General features: G+C 43.7%; 1 protein-coding gene across 2 annotated transcripts in view; it reads left to right on the forward strand.

The window, feature by feature from the left end:
* Positions 1 to 17995, forward strand: part of DPP6 (dipeptidyl peptidase like 6) — a 506101-nt gene that overhangs the window by 55032 nt on the left and 433074 nt on the right. The window contains exon 1 of one of the 2 annotated variants that reach the window (XM_079946665.1): positions 3826 to 4296. The exons of the other annotated variant lie outside the window; for it this stretch is intronic. Coding sequence (XP_079802791.1) covers positions 4246 to 4296 — 51 coding nt within the window. The 5' untranslated portion in view covers positions 3826 to 4245. Of the gene's footprint in view, positions 1 to 3825; positions 4297 to 17995 lie in introns of those variants that run through there. 2 annotated transcript variants of the gene reach the window in all.

Consider the following 17995-nt stretch of genomic DNA (forward strand, 5'->3'; position numbering starts at 1 on the left):
GCCACTCTGGGCGGCTTCCAACAAAATATTAAAATACAGTAATGCATCAAACAATAAAAGCTTCCCTAAACAGGGCTGTCTTCAGATGTCTTCTAAAAGTCTGGTAGTTGTTGTTCTCTTTGACATCCGGTGGGATGTCCACAGGGTGGGTGCCACTACCGAGAAGGCCCTCTGCCTGGTTCCCTGTAACTTGGCTTCTTGCAGTGAGGGAACTGCCAGAAGGCCCTCTGTGCTGGACCTCATATTAAAAAGGAAGAATTTTTAAAAAAAAATTGAAAGGAGACTACCTGTTTGTTTGTTTGCTTGCTTGCTTGCCCTCCCTCCCTTTGATAAAAAGGTAGAGACTGGTGGTATGGGGACTTCTGGGGGAGCCCTTCTGGGGAGGGGATGGAGGGGAGACGATTTATCTGCCTGCCTTATGCTGAAATGGGAGGTTAGGTACTGTGTGAGAATGGTGGTGAGGGTGTTTTTCGGTAAGCAGTGCAAGGAAATGTGTGTCTACTCACAAGCAAGCCCTATTGAATTCAATGAGGCTTACTCCCAGGAAAGTTGTTGTTGTTTAGTCGTTTAGTCATGTCCGTCTATTCGTGACCCCATGGACCAGAGCACGCCAGGCACTCCTGTCTTCCACTGCCTCCTTCAGTTTGGTCAAACTCATGCTGGTAGCTTCGAGAACACTATCCAACCATCTTGTCCTCTGCCGTCCCCTTCTCCTTGTGCCCTCCATCTTTCCCAACATCAGGGTCTTTTCCAGGGAGTCTTCTCTTCTCATGAGGTGGCCAAAGTATTGGAGCCTCAGCTTCACGATCTGTCCTTCCAGTGGGCACTCAGGAAAGTAGAAGTAAGTTTAGTTGAATTCAGTGGGGCTTATGCATGTATAGATTCCACTTAGAGCTCTGAGTTGGGAAGAAGATGCAACTTGACTTGTAAATCACTTAAACTACTGATAAATTAGTTGAAAATATATTAGATATAATATATGGAAGTTTATTTAATATTTTTTATTAAAACTACTACTTCCCTTGCATTTTAAGGCCTTTCACCTTGTCAAAGCCCTCTGCTGTTGTGGGTAAGTTTGGTGCACCCTCTATCACCAGAGTGGCTGGGGAAACCCAGCCAGATGGGTGGGTTATAAATAATAAAATTATTATTATTATTATTTATTAATGAGGTGTGGCAGGACCCTCTGCTGCTGTGGGGAGGCCCAGGAAGACCCTCCGCCACTGCAGACATATATTGTGATATATCGAGATGTTGTGATATTTAGCTGGTGATATACTGTGATGTTGAAAACCAGATACCTCCCAGCTCTAGTGGCCACACCACATATTTTGGTACTGAATTCCATAATTTAACCACATGCCGTGTGAAGAAGTGCTTCTTTTTGTCTGTCCTGAATGGTCCGCCAAAAACTTCATTGGATGACTCCACTGGGGAATTGTGAGAGAAGAAGAAAAACTCTCTTCCACTTTCAAAAGAAGACAGTGAATCAAAATTACTGTACTGTAGTTTCATGTTGATTGGTTTCAACAAAGTTTATCTCAGTTTGGCTCTTCTTGGAGGGAGTTGGTCTACAAGGCTCTTAAGCCAATGTATATCGTTGTCATGAACTCTCATGTGACATTGCTAACTCTAATAAGGAAGTGAAAAAGAGAGAACATTCATCTTCTAAGTGATAAGTTCATATGTTTTATCACATCAGAAGGGCAGACCATTTCCTGTGGTTTTATGCACACAGATTTGGGTCAAAAATGCACTTTGGTTACTCTGTTGATTCAACCCCCTCCCCCCCCCCCAATTTTCTGATTTCAGTAGGACCACTTGATTGCAGCTGCTCAAGATTTTGTGACGGTTGGGAAGTGGTTTTACTGTTAAAGATGATCAGGTGTTTTTTTTTTTCATCTGGAAGGTTGACTGAAAACTAAGCTTTAGGCCGGGGGACCTGTGGCCCTTCAGCTCTTGTTGATAAAAACTCCCATCATGCATGACCATTAGCTGTGCTGGCTGTGGCTGATGGGAATAGGAGTCATGTTTTGACTGGACTTGAGTCCAACTGAGGACTAGTCTAGGGGTTTCCCATCTCTGATTTAGGTGACAAGTTTGCAAGCTTTTTTGTGAAAAAATGTTAATACCATAAACCTACCCAAGTGTGTTATGATTTTAAACTCTCGGCCAACCTTTCTCCTCTAAGCTTCTAGCAGAGAATATAGTTTTAAAAATAAATAAAACTAAAGCCCTCCTCTGCGAGGCTAAGTGTGGTCCCGCAATTATCTCTTGCAAATCAGTCGCTTGTTTTCCTACCTTCTTGGCTCAGTTACATGCCAAACAGCTAAAGGACCCAAATACACTTTCAAGGGTAAGTGAATTGTGTGCGTGCGCGCTGCAACAGGGGAGCTGTAAGTCGCGTGTCCTCCCATTTGCTGGCGGCGCCTGAAGGGGAAAAGAAAACTGCAGTCGAAACGTCTTCTCCTCGCAGCATTTTCTAGCTATTGGCGTGACTAGACTATCAAATGAACCCCGCTTTGTTTTTAAGGAGAACAGAGCGCGCTTTTGAATAGCTGGACGCTCAGAGAGTGTGGACAGGGGAGGAATAAGGGCAGGAGCAAAGCGATACGCGCGCTTTCCAGCCCTATCGATGACTTCCTAGCTGGGGGCGGCGGCGGGGGGGGGAGTGGAAGAACTCAAAGAGCGACCGCAAGACCATGGTGGTGATTGATGAATGGAAGGGATTACAGAAGCAGCAGGGCATCCTGGGAAGATGGGGAGGGAAGACTGAACAGTGCGTGCTGTAGCAGCAGCTTGTGTGTGCGCAAAGGTGAAGTGGGTCTAGAGACAGGGTTTAGGGTGTGTCTCCGGAGCAGCTGGGAAAGGCCTGTGAGCACCGTGTGTGTGTGTAGGTGTGTGTCCCGGAAATGCAACAACAAAGAGGGATCCTGGAAGTGGGCGTGGCAAGCAGCTCCAAAGGGATCCGAACTAATTCTTGTTAGAATGAAGGGAGGAATCAGACAGGGATGCTGCGGGAGAGCAAAGTGGGGCGGAGAGGCAGCGTAGCAAAGATGTGGCTCAGGAGTAACTGGAACAGCATCTTACCCGGGGAGTTTGTAGGGAGGGCTGGCGGCGCACGGGCACCTCGGGAAGGGTGCTGCGGAGAAAGTGCCACGCCTCTTTCCCTCCCGGGCGGTGGGGACAGCAGCAGCTGATTTAGATGCAGACCCAAACGAGTGCAACCATGGAAACGTAGCGGGTGTCCCATAGTAACCTGCAACAACAACGTTATTGATACCAGTCCTTCCCTCTCTCCTCGCTTGCAGCAGACGTGGCCCCGCTTGCTCCTGGCTGTTCGCTCCCAGGCTGATCAGGGCGGCCAGGGAAGACAGAGGAGGAAAACCGCGATGGAGGGGGGCGCTCCTGCACCTAGTGTCCTAGTGTCAGCTTCATGTGCAGAAAAAAGGGGGTTTGTATCTTCTTCCCTGGCATGACACTCCTCAGGGTGCAAATGCATAAATAGAAATGCGTTCGGAGAAGAGTCAACCCATACATACATCACCCTTTTTATTCTTTCCATCCGAAAATCTGCTTAACCTTGATTAAAAAATAAATAAAAAGCAGCGGCTCTCATTTCTTTCTGCCGATGTCTGTGGTCTGTGAAAGAGAAAGAGAAGAAAGCGTTTAGCACGTGCACCGAGGCAAGCCTCACCAGATTATCACGACAGCGACGCTTTCCTTCCTCGCGACAGCGGTGTGTGTTTGTGATGTGGCGGCGAGTGTGCGATAGGGAACGAGCTTCCTCTCTCTCCTTCTCCCCCCCCCCCGCCAATGTTTACTCAGAGTTCTCGCAGGACGTGATTCAAAGCTGGGCATCTCCCTCTTTTTCTTCCCCTTAAATATTTCTGGAGTCTTTGTTGCAAGGGGAATGGGGAGAGCGGAAGAATGATGAGGACGGCGGGTACCACTACAACCCCACCAAAAAAAAATCCCATGTGAATGTTTTTTTTTTTTTTAAAGGGCGTTGAGCTTAAATGAGGGGGGGGGGAAAGGGGTTGGAAATCAGAACTCTTTTCCCTCCTCCCCGCTCCCGTTTCCTCCCCCCCTCCCCACGAATAAACATCTCCTCGCAAGTGTAAAAAGCCGAGCTTCCTGACTAAAGTGACCAAGCCGATGGATTATTAAGTAGTAAGCCTGTATTGTAAGGAGACTGGCAGGCACGCGCTTTCCATCAGCACCGTCTCCCCATCCAAAGGCAAAATGAAGGAGAAAGCAATGATTAAAACCGCTAAAATGCAAGGCAACATGATGGTAAGTGACGACGACTCCCGCCGCCGCCTGCGCCTCAGTAACTCCGGGGCGTCTTTTCTCGGCGTTTGTTTGATACTATATATATATGCAGTGCTTCTTCTTAGGGGAAGCGTGATCTGGGCAGTCCACAGGATCTCCCCCACGCCTTTTGCATTTGGAGCCCACCTCCTTAAATACTAGATGGGTCTGCCTAAGGTGGATCCCCCCCCCCAAACCGGATGGCGATGATCTTTGTCTGTGTAGATGCTTCTATTGTGGGCTTGGAAACCCATTCTCTCTATATATTTATATCAAGATTGATGGAATATATAAATATTCTATCTAGCTATCGTAACGGGGAATATGGGAGAAGCAGAGTGCGCGGAGGTTGAACTTGAACCTCAGGATTTGAAAGATCTTGCTTCTTCCTCGCCCCCACCTGCTTACTCCTCCTCCCAGTCTATTGTTTCCAGTTTGATAAGCGCTCTGGCTGTTCCTGTTTTTTCCCCACCCTCTCTCTCTCTCACTCGGACTTGGCGGAAGGTACAAAGCGAAGGGTTCAGTGCCTGGTCTCAGGTGGCAGCGCCGAACTCTTCCCCGGGGATTACAAGATGTCTGGAGGTGTTGAATTTTGGGGGAATTGAAACCAAGATCAGCAGCAGCGCCTCGTTGACAACTTTGACAACTTGAGCACCGGAGTGTGTGTGTGTGGGGGGGGGTCTTCCTCCCCACCTCCCGTTTTCTGCCTTTATTTTAAGCAACAATTCTCCCTTCCTTCCTTCCTTCCCAATCCCCCTCCCTCCCATCTATTTATTCTTGGTCGGGTACTTTTTTTTAGCAATAAAATTTGCTGAGTTCTCCTGGGGAAGCGCCGGATGCCATCTTGGCGCTGATGGAAACGCGTTTGTTTTGCCTTCCTTCGATCGAGGGAGGGTTTGGTTTGTTTAGTGGTTCGTTGCGGGGGGGTGTGTGTGTGCTTTATGGGCTGTACTGGCTGTGGGTATGCTGATGGGATTTTTGTGAGAGTGTGTGCCCTTGTGGCTGTCTGGCTTGTTTGGTGGCACGTGATGTCTCCATAGGTGATATGTTTCTTTTAACTTAATAAAAAATTATTGATGTTTTTTATATAAACACTTAGAAATTACCTGTTAGTAGCTGCTTTTTTCGGTAAACTATCTTGCACGCTCATTACTTAGGAAATGGCTAATGCTTAAGTGAAAGGTGTGCGTGCGTGCTTGGAGGTCGGCCTCTGTCTCTTCTGAGGTACTTAAATACAGCGATTCAAGTACTTTGCGTCCTTTCAGCGAAGCCCCTGTTGGTGACTCACAATCCTCTTCTTTTTTTTGTTGTTGCTCTTTCTAGCACAATCGTGCTCGCTGCCTACCCCCCTTTCTTTCAACAGGAAGGTGCAGTACTATGTGACCTGCGAATCCAACGAAGGGGACTGAACAGGAAGTTATGGAATCAGTTTTCAAAATGGAACATTGCATTAAACATGACTGCTGCCGTCTCTATTGTCAATCCTTCGCAAAATTCTTGAAACAGAGGTTCTTCTGCTTAGGATTTCTCCCACCTACCCTTTCCCTCTCTAAAGGTCACTATAGCTTCTTTTGACTTGGCTGTGACTAAAAGAACAGCTAGCCTGCTTGACATGCTTTCCAGCTGATTATGCTGCAGCCTTAGCCTGATTTGCATGTACAATGTTGCAGTATTAATAAAGAGAAACCTATTGCTCATTATGTTTTAATGAACTCTTTAAAGGGAAGGAATAGGTTTCTCTGCTCCTGCTGAAGAAACTGATCTGTATTATTTCTGGCAGGGGTTTCCTCTTTCCCTGTTAGTTGCCATAAGTTCTGCTAGGTGCTAGAGTGGAACAGATCAACACACTTAATTCTAGGTCACATAGTGAATGAACTAGGAACATAGCTGTAGAGCAAGAGCTAAGCACTACCCGATCAATTTCTTTCATTGAAATCAGTGCTAAAACTGGCTGCGATCCACAGACACCATTAATTCCACAGTTGTCTGTTCTGAAGTCTTGTGGGGCTGTTCTGAGTGCGTGCAGATGTCTCGACTTTAGTGGAGATCTGTTCAGCCAAAATTGTTGAGTCACAGGTCTGGAGTACTGACACTTAGCTTTAAATATTACCCCTGATTTGTCTGTTACGCTTTGTCTTCGTTAGTAAGTATTGTATTGGTTGTAAGGGGAGTTGGTGTTTGGCCATTGCAACCTGTAATCTGGTTTGTAGCAACACGTGTCCTAATGCATTTGAGCACTACTAATGGACAGTTGGAAAACATAAGACATAATAGCTCTGCTCAATGATGTTTTCAAGGTACTGTGCTGCTGGTTTAATTTTGAAAGGGCATTTTGCCATGGAATCTATTCTTTGTTAATGTTGACATTTCCAAAGTGGCTAGACTAGGAGGAGAGAGCCTTTCTTTCCAGCCTAAGGGCCACATTGAATGCTGGGCAACCTTCAAGGGGACACATGCCAGTGGCACTAGACCCCAAAGTGGGCAGAGCAATAGATGTGTCTCTTACTTTGTACAGTAGCCTACATTTCAGCCATGGCAAAGCTATACACTTCTATGTCCCCCCCCCCACAAGCACGCACAAGCAATTTCCGCATCCAGGGAAGCAGCGAATGTTCAAGGCCACATTCCAGTTAGGGAAAGGCACTTGAGGAGGGTGAGACAGAGCCAGTAAGGAGACCTGGCCAGAGGTGAGTCCTGGGGAGAGACATCAAATTTGGTCTGTAGGCCAAAGGTATCCAACACATGCCTTGGGCCATTGTGTTTCCGTTCTACGCCATTCTGAACTTTACTCATTCCTGTTGCCCACTTAACAAAACTTTCTTCTTCCTTTTGTAAAACAACAACAACAACAACAACACACTCACTAACAATTGTGCCCTTCCAGGATTTTTCTTATAGACATATGTCATAGTACATTTATCTTGAAAAAAGTTGATAGGCAAAATTACAGCAGAGATTTGGTCTATCAGCAATGCTCCAGTTACTCTGTGCAATGTTTGGTGGCAGGTGATGAACTGCTTTTCTCAGGGGTGGGGGTGGGGTCCCTCCAAATTCTAAAGTGTGTATCCGTCTTTCATTCATAAACACACTGCTACCTGCTTGATTGTGGAAAGTAATCAAACAGCTTTCGGGTGGTATTCCTATGAGCAATTTGATTGTAAGTTTCCTGACAACTTGCTGTGTATTTATTGATCTCTTTCTCTCATTGAAAGGTTCTTGTTAAATTGAACTATTTCATTCATGTGTGAAAGACAGCCTATGAAAACTCTGTAATGCAGCCTGTTGTCTTGTTATGAAAACCCTGTAACTATATTTCAGTGCCCCTACACCTTTCTGATGTCTTAAGTTTTTTAATTAAACCAGCTTTTGTAAAAACTAGACCTTGTGACACACGGATAAAAGTTGCATTTATTTTTGGTTCCCCCTCCCCCCTCACACACATATTGTGCAGCCTGGAAAAGCTTCTATTTTTACTCTGTTGCATTCCTCATTCATCAAACTAGCAGAGGGAATATCATGAAGGAGGCAAAGCTCCCAGGCACTCTGAGTATGTCAGTTCATTATTTCAGTTGAATGCTTTGGTAAGTGGCATAGGTTTGCTTCCATATAATCACTTATTTTTTAAAATAAATTTGCATATGCTTCAAATGGAGAACATAAATAGCTCCATAATTGCTGTGTTGTGGTAGAGACTATTCTGTTGCATAGCTCAGGTTGCAACCTGATACACCACATGCCTGGGACTAAGTCTAATTGAACTCAATCTAGCTTACTCCTGAGTGGACATGGACTCTTACTTCTCTCTGTGTGTGTTTATAGGATCGAACTGCCATTGGTGCTACTTGGGACTAAGGCTGTGTACACACTCCTGTTTATTCTGCATTCAGTTCACTCCCACGGCTGGTTTGTGATACCATGTACACAATCCACACATATCCTGCAGTTCCTTGAGAAATACTGTGTTTTGATATGTTCCCCCTTCTGCCAAAACACTTTCTATTCAATTTGAAAATGTAACCATATGTATGAAGTCTGTGCCCATTCACCGCCCACTGGTGTAGACAGACAGATGGGCAACTTGGAAATAGTAAAACCGTAGAATGGTATGGTTGGAAGGGACCCCAAGGGCCAACCCCCTTCAATGCTAAAACTTCTGTTTTAAAAACCTCCCATGAAGGACATACATCCAACAATGTGATGTGTGCAATGACATGCAAATGTGTTTTGAGTACGTAGCCCAACTGTTGGGTGGGAGAATTATGTGCATAAAAAACTCGCCCTAAAAGAAAGAAAAATGCAGAAGCTTCACTCCACCCTACAGCAAGAGATCCCAGACATGCCGAAGTGATTTGAGTAGTGAAATTTAAGAAGTGTTTGATTGCTCTCGAGTAAGCATATGTGTTTCCTTTAATCGGTTGTGCTAGGCACTGTTTTCATTTTTACTCTTTTTTATACAAATTTTTATTAGTTTTTTTAACATACCATGTCAACAGTAGTTAAACATATTTTTTACATCTTATTCAATATTTTGACTTCCATCAGTCCAGTCTAAAAATTTTCCAATCTAATCTCTTAGTATACATTTCTTATTTTCCCTGTTACATTTAAAACTCATAACCAATATCTCTATTCTTTATCTATTTTGTAGCACTTCATATATTTCTCCCTACAAAACTTCTTGTAATCCTACTAGCGTAATTTGATGATTACAATTGCTCTTCAAATAGTTCATATACTTCTTCCAATCTTCTGTAAATCTCCGTTCCCGCAGGTTTCGAATCCTTCCTGTCATTTTGTCCAATTCTGCATAGTCCATTATTTTCATCTGCCATTCTTCTTTAATCAGAATTTCTTCTTGCTTCCATTTCTGGGCTAACAATACTTTTGCCGGTTTTCATTTTTACTCTTAGTGGGTCTGGCAACTGTGGATTTTGAGAAATGCAGGGAGGCAGATATAAGGCTGCCACTAGCCACAATGCCTATGCTCTTTCCCCATGTTCAGAGGCAGTAATGCTTCTGAATACTAGTTCTGAATACTAGTAGGGGTAGGGGTAGGGGTAGGGGTAGGGGTAGGGGTAGGGGTAGGGGTAGAGAGTGCTCTTGTGCTTGGCGCCTCCTTATGTGTTGCCTACAGGCATCTGGGTGGCTGTTGCGAGGACAGGATGCTGGACTAGATGGGCCATTGGTCTGATCCAGCCAGCTCCTCTTGTGTACTTACGTTCATCTAACCTCAGTTCCTAGATTAGGGGTTGGTTCCTTCCCTATCTCTATAATTATGCTCATAGTTCAATCCATGGAATTGTTAGCAATGAGGAAGCAAATACTTGTAAAAATAATAATAATAGATGGCCACTGAATACATTTACATAGAGTATTACTGACTTTTTCTTTGTTTAAATCAGAGTGATCAAGAACAAGAGGAGCTTGTACTTGGATCCTTGATGTTGTGGGAAATTATCGGGGTGTGAGGATTTTGGTTTCCCCCCTGTATATAATGGGGCACAGAACCTATGTCCCTCCTGATGTCGTTGGGCTCCAACTCCCATCAGCCCCAGGCAACATTGTGAATGGTGAGGGACGATGGGAGTTGTAATCAAGCAACATATGGTGGGCCAGAGGATCCCCACCCCTGGCTTATAGTTTTGGGCTGGGGTGTTTTCCATGCCGTCGTCTCCATTGAAGCTTCACTACTGCCAGTGGTACCCAACATGATGCCCACCAGATGTTGCTGGGCTTCAGCTGTCATCCTCCCCAGTCAGCATGGCCCAAGATGGTTACTTAGAGCCGTAGTGCAGCAACAATTGCAGAACATCTTGTGCCTACCTCTTGCCTAAGGTAAGGGTGATTTCCCTGAGATTTAATGTTCAGTTTCCTAACTTCTCTGAGTTGATTTCTTGCTGAATATCACTGTAATATATAACTACTAATCTCGGGAGAACTCGTGAACAATTGCTCACTTACTTCATTTTCATATTTTTTCAAACATTTAAAACTGTTGCCGTTGTTCCTCCACTTCAGACGGCCCTTTTGGTATAACTTAAATGCTCCCTGTTCAGCTTTTGCATTTTAGATACTCTTTTTTGTCAATGTGATCATCTTCCTTTAATTTGACTGTGGGTAAATTTAATTTAGGGACGCAGGTGGCGCTGTGGGTTAAAGCCTCAGCGCCTAGGGCTTGCCGATCGAAAGGTCGGCGGTTCGAATCCCTGCGGCGGGGTGCGCTCCCGCTGCTCGGTCCCAGCACCTGCCAACCTAGCAGTTCGAAAGCACCTCCGGGTGCAAGTAGATAAATAGGGACCGCTTACCAGCGGGAAGGTAAACGGCGTTTCCGTGTGCGGCTCTGGCTCGCCAGAGCAGCGATGTCACGCTGGCCACGTGACCCGGAAGTGTCTCCGGACAGCGCTGGCCCCTGGCCTCTTAAGTGAGATGGGCGCACAACCCCAGAGTCTGTCAAGACTGGCCCGTACGGGCAGGGGTACCTTTACCTTTACCTTTACCTTAAATTTAATTCAGGAAAGTAGGCAGTTTTTTGTGCTTGATAACTGGAAGGCCTTCATGTTGACAGTGGACATCTCCACTTGCATACATATTCTCTTGCACACATGCACACCACAAGGAGGAGCCAGTTACGATTTGTGTGGTGAGATGAGTATTACGATGGTAATAAACCCTACGTGACCAAATACTATCCTTTCTGACATTTTTGCAATTCAATGAGCCACACTTCCAAAAAGGCACAATTGCACTGGAATTTATGCAGTTGTATCTACTTGTAATGAGTTATGAGTTTGGCACACAAAGAGGGAATACTTTTACTGAAGTGAAACAGACTTAATTGAGGTCAGAATTTAGCCTAATGGCTTGTCTCTCTTTCAGTTAAAGGCATCTCTCCAAACTGTGAGCTGGTAGAATGGCAGTTACTACAGAGAGTGCATTCATTCCCAGTGCTTTCAAGTAAAAAATTTGGTGTAGCTATTCCATCACTCCTACTTCTGGTAACACACGAAACTGTACTGGTTCTTTGGTTCCTGAATCTTACTATTTTGGTTAACTGTAAAGAGGGGACGCAGGTGGTGCTGTGGGTAAAAGCCTCAGTGCCTAGGGCTTGCCGATCGAAAGGTCGGCGGTTCGAATCCCTGCGGCGGGGTGCGCTCCCGTCGTTCGGTCCCAGCGCCTGCCAACCTAGCAGTTCGAAAGCACCCCCGGGTGCAAGTAGATAAATAGGGACCGCTTACAAGCGGGAAGGTAAGCGGCGTTTCCGTGTGCGGCTCTGGCTCTGGCTCTGGCTCTGGCCAGAGCAGCGATGTCACGCTGGCCACGTGACCCGGAAGTGTCTCCGGACAGCGCTGGCCCCCGGCCTCTTGAGTGAGATGGGCGCACAACCCCAGAGTCTGTCAAGACTGGCCCGTACGGGCAGGGGTACCTTTACCTTTTTAAAGGGCAAATAGGGACAGCATTCTAGTTCTTGTGAGTTCTCATTTTCTAGGGCTTCTGTCCAACTTACGGTTGCATCTCCTATTGCGGTTGCTAAATAAATATTAAATGGGCAGAAATCCTGTAGAATTTAAGGAAGCTGTGCACGAATATGATGGGTCATTAGTCTTCTTTTAGCTTAATTTGGGAGCCTTTCCCCCTCCTTACTATCTTGCCTTATCTAATGTAAATATTAAGTCCTTTTCACGAGGTCCTAGGATTTTATTTTTTATATGATGCCTAGGATGCCAGCATTTAAATAAACATTGCATTATGATAAAAGTAATGCAAACTGATCAACTCAAGCCATATCTTAGTGATGGTAGCTTAGGAATTCTAGCTGTATAATTGGTTATCTTGGATTAACAGCCCCATGCTAATTTCCACTAGGTTCCAATCTACTTGAATTCAAAACCTACTTGAATTTTCTTTTGTGGGAGGTAATTGTTTTCTTTACATTATTGTATAAAGGGCAACCAGGATACCCAGAACTGATTTACATATTCACTTATAATTCTCATTCTCAGATAAGATGTTATTTTTTGCCAAATCCTGAATTTTGTTAAGTCATTATTTCCATTCTTTCCTTGCAAGTCTTTGTATGTATGTATGTATATATGTATGTATGTATGTATGTATGTATGTGTTGTTGTTTGTCTGTTTTGATTCCAGTATCAAGAAAACAGCACCAGAGTTGCCCTCTGGGTACAGGCAACATTTTTTGTAGGCGACTCGGGGATTAATGGCAAAGGCTATGTGACTACATAATGATTGTTTCAGGTCTTGATTATATTGTTGATACCGGGCTCAGATTCCATCTAGATTACACACTGAATAATGTAGTTGATTCTGTGTTTATGACCTGTGAGAACATATAAATAATCTTTATAATGGCCTATTTTTTTTAAGTTCCATTATTCTCCAAAGATTGTATAAAATGTTTGAATTCATTATCTTGTGGCTTTAATGGCTAATGATGATTGAATAGTGGGGAAAATATGGGGTTGGTTTTTCTTTCATTGTGCATGAAGAAACATTACCCCATCCCATTCTATTTCCTAATCACATGGAATCTTACAACAGAACACCAAAAAATCGATTAGCTGTGCCCTGTTACCTTTAATAGGACTCCACAAATTCCAGAATTAAGACAAGTCATATAGTAAGCCAGGGCTTTGTTTCAACCGGAACTCACAGGATCTCAGTTCCAGCACCTCTCATTGTGGGTGCCATTGCCATTATAAGAGAACAAGAGAGGTGTTTGTGGTGAGTTCCGGCACCTCTTTTACTAGAAAAATAGCACTGAGTCAGACATGACAGTATGCATTTCTTACACCTTACACTTACATTTCTTAGAAAACACTAGATACAATCATCGTATGTTGGATATAAACTGAATACAATCATTGCAAAATATTTCTGGGATTATTTGATGACTGAGAGGTGCATTTCTCATATGACACCCCCACCCCCAACATATCTCACTAGTTAAGACTTCTTGGAAATACTTGTACACTGTGACTCTGCTGGTTGTACATTTGCTAGTTGTACACTTGCTTTTTGTAACATCTCTTATTGCTTCCCCTTTGCTCCTTTTGCACTCTGCATCGTGCTTGGCTGTTCCATGGAGTTACATTAGGCAGGTTTGAGCTTAGCATATTGGCCACTTTCTTTCCACCCAAATAGCTCGTATGAGAACAGTTCCTTGCAATTACACTAATTGTTTCAGCTATGCAAAAGAACACGTGGGCGATAACATCCGAAAACTGCACAAGAGGCCTGTCCACTGTGGTATTTGTGCCATTTTGAGTTGTACATATGTTTGCACAGGCTGTGGAAATCAGGACATCCCCCCCCCCCCCTTTGACATGATTCCAATATTCAGTTGGGTAATGCATCAGTGTGGAAAACGAAGGGCAGTCGCATTGCACTGTGGTGAGGAACCTAAGGCTTAGGGACTGAATGTGGCCATCCAGGGATCTTTATCCAACCCATGGAATGGTCCTTAAGCCAAACTCTCCTTCCCACACTGGTCTTGCTCTGAACCCTACTTGAGTGTTGTTGTTTACATTTGTTATGTTTGTAATGATGTAATTTTTTATATGTTGTAAGCCGCCTCGAGCATGGTTTTAACTTTGGAAAGGTGGCGTACAAATAAAATGATTGATTGATTGATAATTCCTCTTGCTTACTTGGATGTGTAGGGGTGTGTGTGTGTGTGTGTGTGTGTGTAGAAATAACTGTGCAAAGGTAAGAGACACATCCATTTTTGCCTTTAGCCCTGCCCACCACCTGTATGTAGTCCCCCGAATATGCAGAACATACCCCTTGGGTTGTTTACAAATAACACATCAACAAACCCAGTTTTGCTATAGAGTATGTTTGGCTATTGCCCCTCTCACAATGCCTGTTTTCTGTATTCATGATTTATATTTTTGGAGTATTGGCATCCATCTGTTTCAGAAGACAATGGAGGAGTGTGACTTTTGGGGGTGAAGTCAAACTGTTGGTTGGGTGCAGCACCTGCTGTGGCTGTAGAGACTGATATGGGAGAGACATTTTGTTGTTGTTGTTGCAGTTGGGGCAAATGAAGGCGTCTGGTTGTGCTGCTGCAGATGCACCAAGGAGTTTCTCCTCTCTGTGCTCCTCGCAGTGGTCATTCCTTAAGATTTCATATTTGGTGTGCACCTAAGAACAATATGTGGAACACCCTTCAAATCTGGGTGAAATTGGGTGAAGGGTTGATGCCCACATGAAAATGGAAGGGGAATTTTTTTGAAATGGCACTTCATCATTATTTCTTTACTACATATTTATTGACTAGGCTTCCTATAAGAGATAAAACAACCACAACATCCCGTGGGTGGGTTTGGTTAGCTTTTCCCTCCTCCTCCTCCTCCTCCAGCAATGAAAACCTAATTACGAGAGCATGAAAAATGCTTTTGCCTTCTTATAATATGCTCTGGGGGCTGGAAATTATTTTTGTGAGGATTTGGTAGGTAGAATAAATATTTGGATGGAAGAACTGTTTCTTTTAATGAACTGTATATACTCATGCTGTTAAAATAACATTTTGCAGGAAGTTTGGCAAAAATAATTATTCACAATTTGGAAAAAAGTAAATAAAATAAAAACACCAAAGACTAGATCTTGGAAAGTTTGCAAAATATACTAGGGAAAAAAATTCAGTGCAAGACTATAAATAGCTACCCACATTTTAGTAAGAGTCCCTTCCAAGTGGCCAGGATATGCCATCCACACTGCTATTTGTCCCATGATTTTCTTCTGTAGTCCCACTTTCCCCAGGAATAACCAACGATTACTAGCGGGAAGGTAAACGGCGTTCCGTGTGCTGCAGCTTGTCACGTTGGCCACGTGACCCGGAAGTTTCTGTGGACAGCACTGGCTCCCGGCCTCTAGAGTGAGATGAGTGCACAACCCTAGAGTCTGTCAAGACTGGCCCGTACGGGCAGGGGTACCTTTACCTTTTTACTGCTGTATTGGAACAAACATTGATTGGGCTTTTTTTGGCAGATTGATGTTCATTCCAATTCAGCAGTAAACAGTGGGTTTTCCTTGGGAAAGTAGAAGGGCAAAAACAACAAAACAAAACAAAACAAAACAAAAACACCTATTGGGCCTGTGGCAGGAAATCACATGACAAGCAGAAGAGATCACATAACAAATGAAAGTGTGGACGAGCCCTTGTTTCTTCTTTCAGCCATGTGCATGTACTAAGGCTGGGCGATATCTGGTTTTCAGCATTGCAATGTAACACCCACTAAACATTGCAATATATTGATATATCATGATGTCTTAAATAAGGATGGAACTATGTAGAGGTGGATTGTGGACTGATTAACCCTTGCTGGTGCTACGTAGTTGTCCTTGTACAACCCAGTTGCTGTATTACAGGAGGGAATCACTGATGGCAGCCTCTGCATCCTCAGAAGAGTTCAGGCCACCTCGCGCCTTAACTGTAGGAGCATTGCTGGGCAGTCGCTCATAGGATCAGACTGCATGAATTTCTAGTTAGCTGAAACTGTAACTTAAGAAGAAAATGCACCATAGACACAATAGTCTAATGCTAATCTGCCCTTCTGTATTTAGAGCTTTCTAAATAGCATCCACTGCTAAATTTGTGGTGTTAAATATTCTGATGGATTGTTTAAGCTTGCATTTATCCTCTTCAAAGCATTGGTTTTTGCCCTATCTGCCTTGGATAAATGCAACTTCCCTCTGCTATTACTTGTTTACCTTCCCCCACCGTTATCATGATTTTCACTAAACTTTAATATCTTGCTTCATTTTTTGTCTGTAAGCCCCACTTTGCAGGGATCTTATTCACCATAGTTCTAATACACTGTGGCCTTTCTCTCTCTCTCTTTTAAAAAAGAATTTAATAGTACTAATGTTAAGGAGACTGTACTAATATTAATGAGACAGCCTGGTTAAACACTTTTCAGGGAGAGTAATTAGTCTGAGCCAGCATGTCCTTGTAGGCGGGAAGCAGAGATGGTGTGAAGTATATCAAATTAGTTTCAGTGGACATTGTAAGACACTTATCTGGAAGCAAAAGTGATTCATGCTGGTGACATGAAGCAGGGGGAGATTTATATAAATGATGCTCTGGACATTCATCAATTCCTATTTAAATAGGAACCGAAACCTGAACCAAAACCCATAGCTTTAATTTTCTCCGCCCCCAAAGCTGAACTATTGTTTAGAACCCTTTGTTGAACCTGAATCAGAAGAGGACCCTAAAAACAGTTCTTGGGTTATTCGTTTTAAATACTGTAAGCATTTGTATGAAAAGAGAATGGTGTTAATGGTGTCAACAACCAGAGTGAATCGCGAACATCGCACACTAAATTTGGGAGGATGTTGCATATTTTGGCTTGGTTTTTGCACTCCACCCCATTCCCCAAACGGTGCAAGATTCCAGGGGTTCCAGGCATTTACCCAGGGTCCATGATTCCTTTTGTAAATGAGGCACAGAGGAGACTGTGGTGCCTTTGCGATCTATGGTTTATTTACACACATACACAACCTGAACCTGCGATGGAAGGGTTCAGAGCATCAACATTCCAAAAGGGTCTTGCTTCTTCCTATAGCGACAGCCTTTGGATTCAAACAAAAAACCAAACACTGCCCTCAAACACTGTTCTGACTAGCTCTCCAGCTTGCTGCTTTTCTTCTAGGCCGCATCACAACTGGGGGCTCACCTGCACTGCCATTTGTCCCACAATTCCTAGTTATGGGTCTGAAAGGTTTTAGTTTTGACCTGCTGCTTTCTGGAGGAAAACCCACTGTTTACTGCAGAATTGGACTGGAAGTCAATCCACAGAAAAGTCCATTGACATTTTGTTCCGATTCAGTACGAAACAGTGGGGTTTACCTGGAAAAACTGCAGGACAGAATTAAAACCTCTCAGACCTGGGCCTAGAAATCATGAGACAAAGTGAAGTATGGAAGGGTCTTAAGACTCATGTTTAACATGTGTTAGACCACAGCCCTGAGATCCTTTTCATATATACCACTGCCCAGCCTGGTATCCTCAGTGTGTAGCTGTGCATACTTTGCCTAAATGTATAGATTCTGTTAACAGTAAAATGTATTTGTGTTTTACGTTTTTTTAAATGTATTGTAACATGTTTGGAGACCTTTGCATAACAAATGATTAACAAGTTTCATAACAATAAATGCAGAATTTTGTAACTGTGTCTGCTGAATGTAACTGCTAGTTTCATCCCTGTTTTCTGTTCTATCAAGGTTATTTGGATTTTCTTCCAGTCTTCCGAGGTGTTGGCTATCCCTCCCAATTTGTGTCATCTGCAGATTTAATAAGGATTCCCTCCACTCCATGAGTCATTGATAAAAATGATTGTGAACCCTACTCAAAACCTCTGTCCAGTTTGATTAATGGAAGATGCTGAGTACTATTTTCCAGCCACCTGCGAACCCAGCTGGCACTGCCATCATCTACCTTGCATTTAACCAGTTTGCTAACCAAAATATTGTGGGGGATTTTGCCAAATGCTTTGCTGAAAGCAAGCTTAAACTATGTCCGTAGCATTCCCACAGTCCACTAAACTGAGAGAGGAGATCAATCTGACAGTAGTTATTCTTGAAAATCCACAGTGGTTTGTACTAATTATCTTGATAACTGATTATTATACACATTAATCTTATGTAACCTGCTGTAGTT

This window comes from Podarcis cretensis (assembly GCF_951804945.1).
Source record: "Podarcis cretensis genome assembly, chromosome: 12".
Classification (NCBI taxonomy): Eukaryota; Metazoa; Chordata; class Lepidosauria; order Squamata; family Lacertidae; genus Podarcis; species Podarcis cretensis.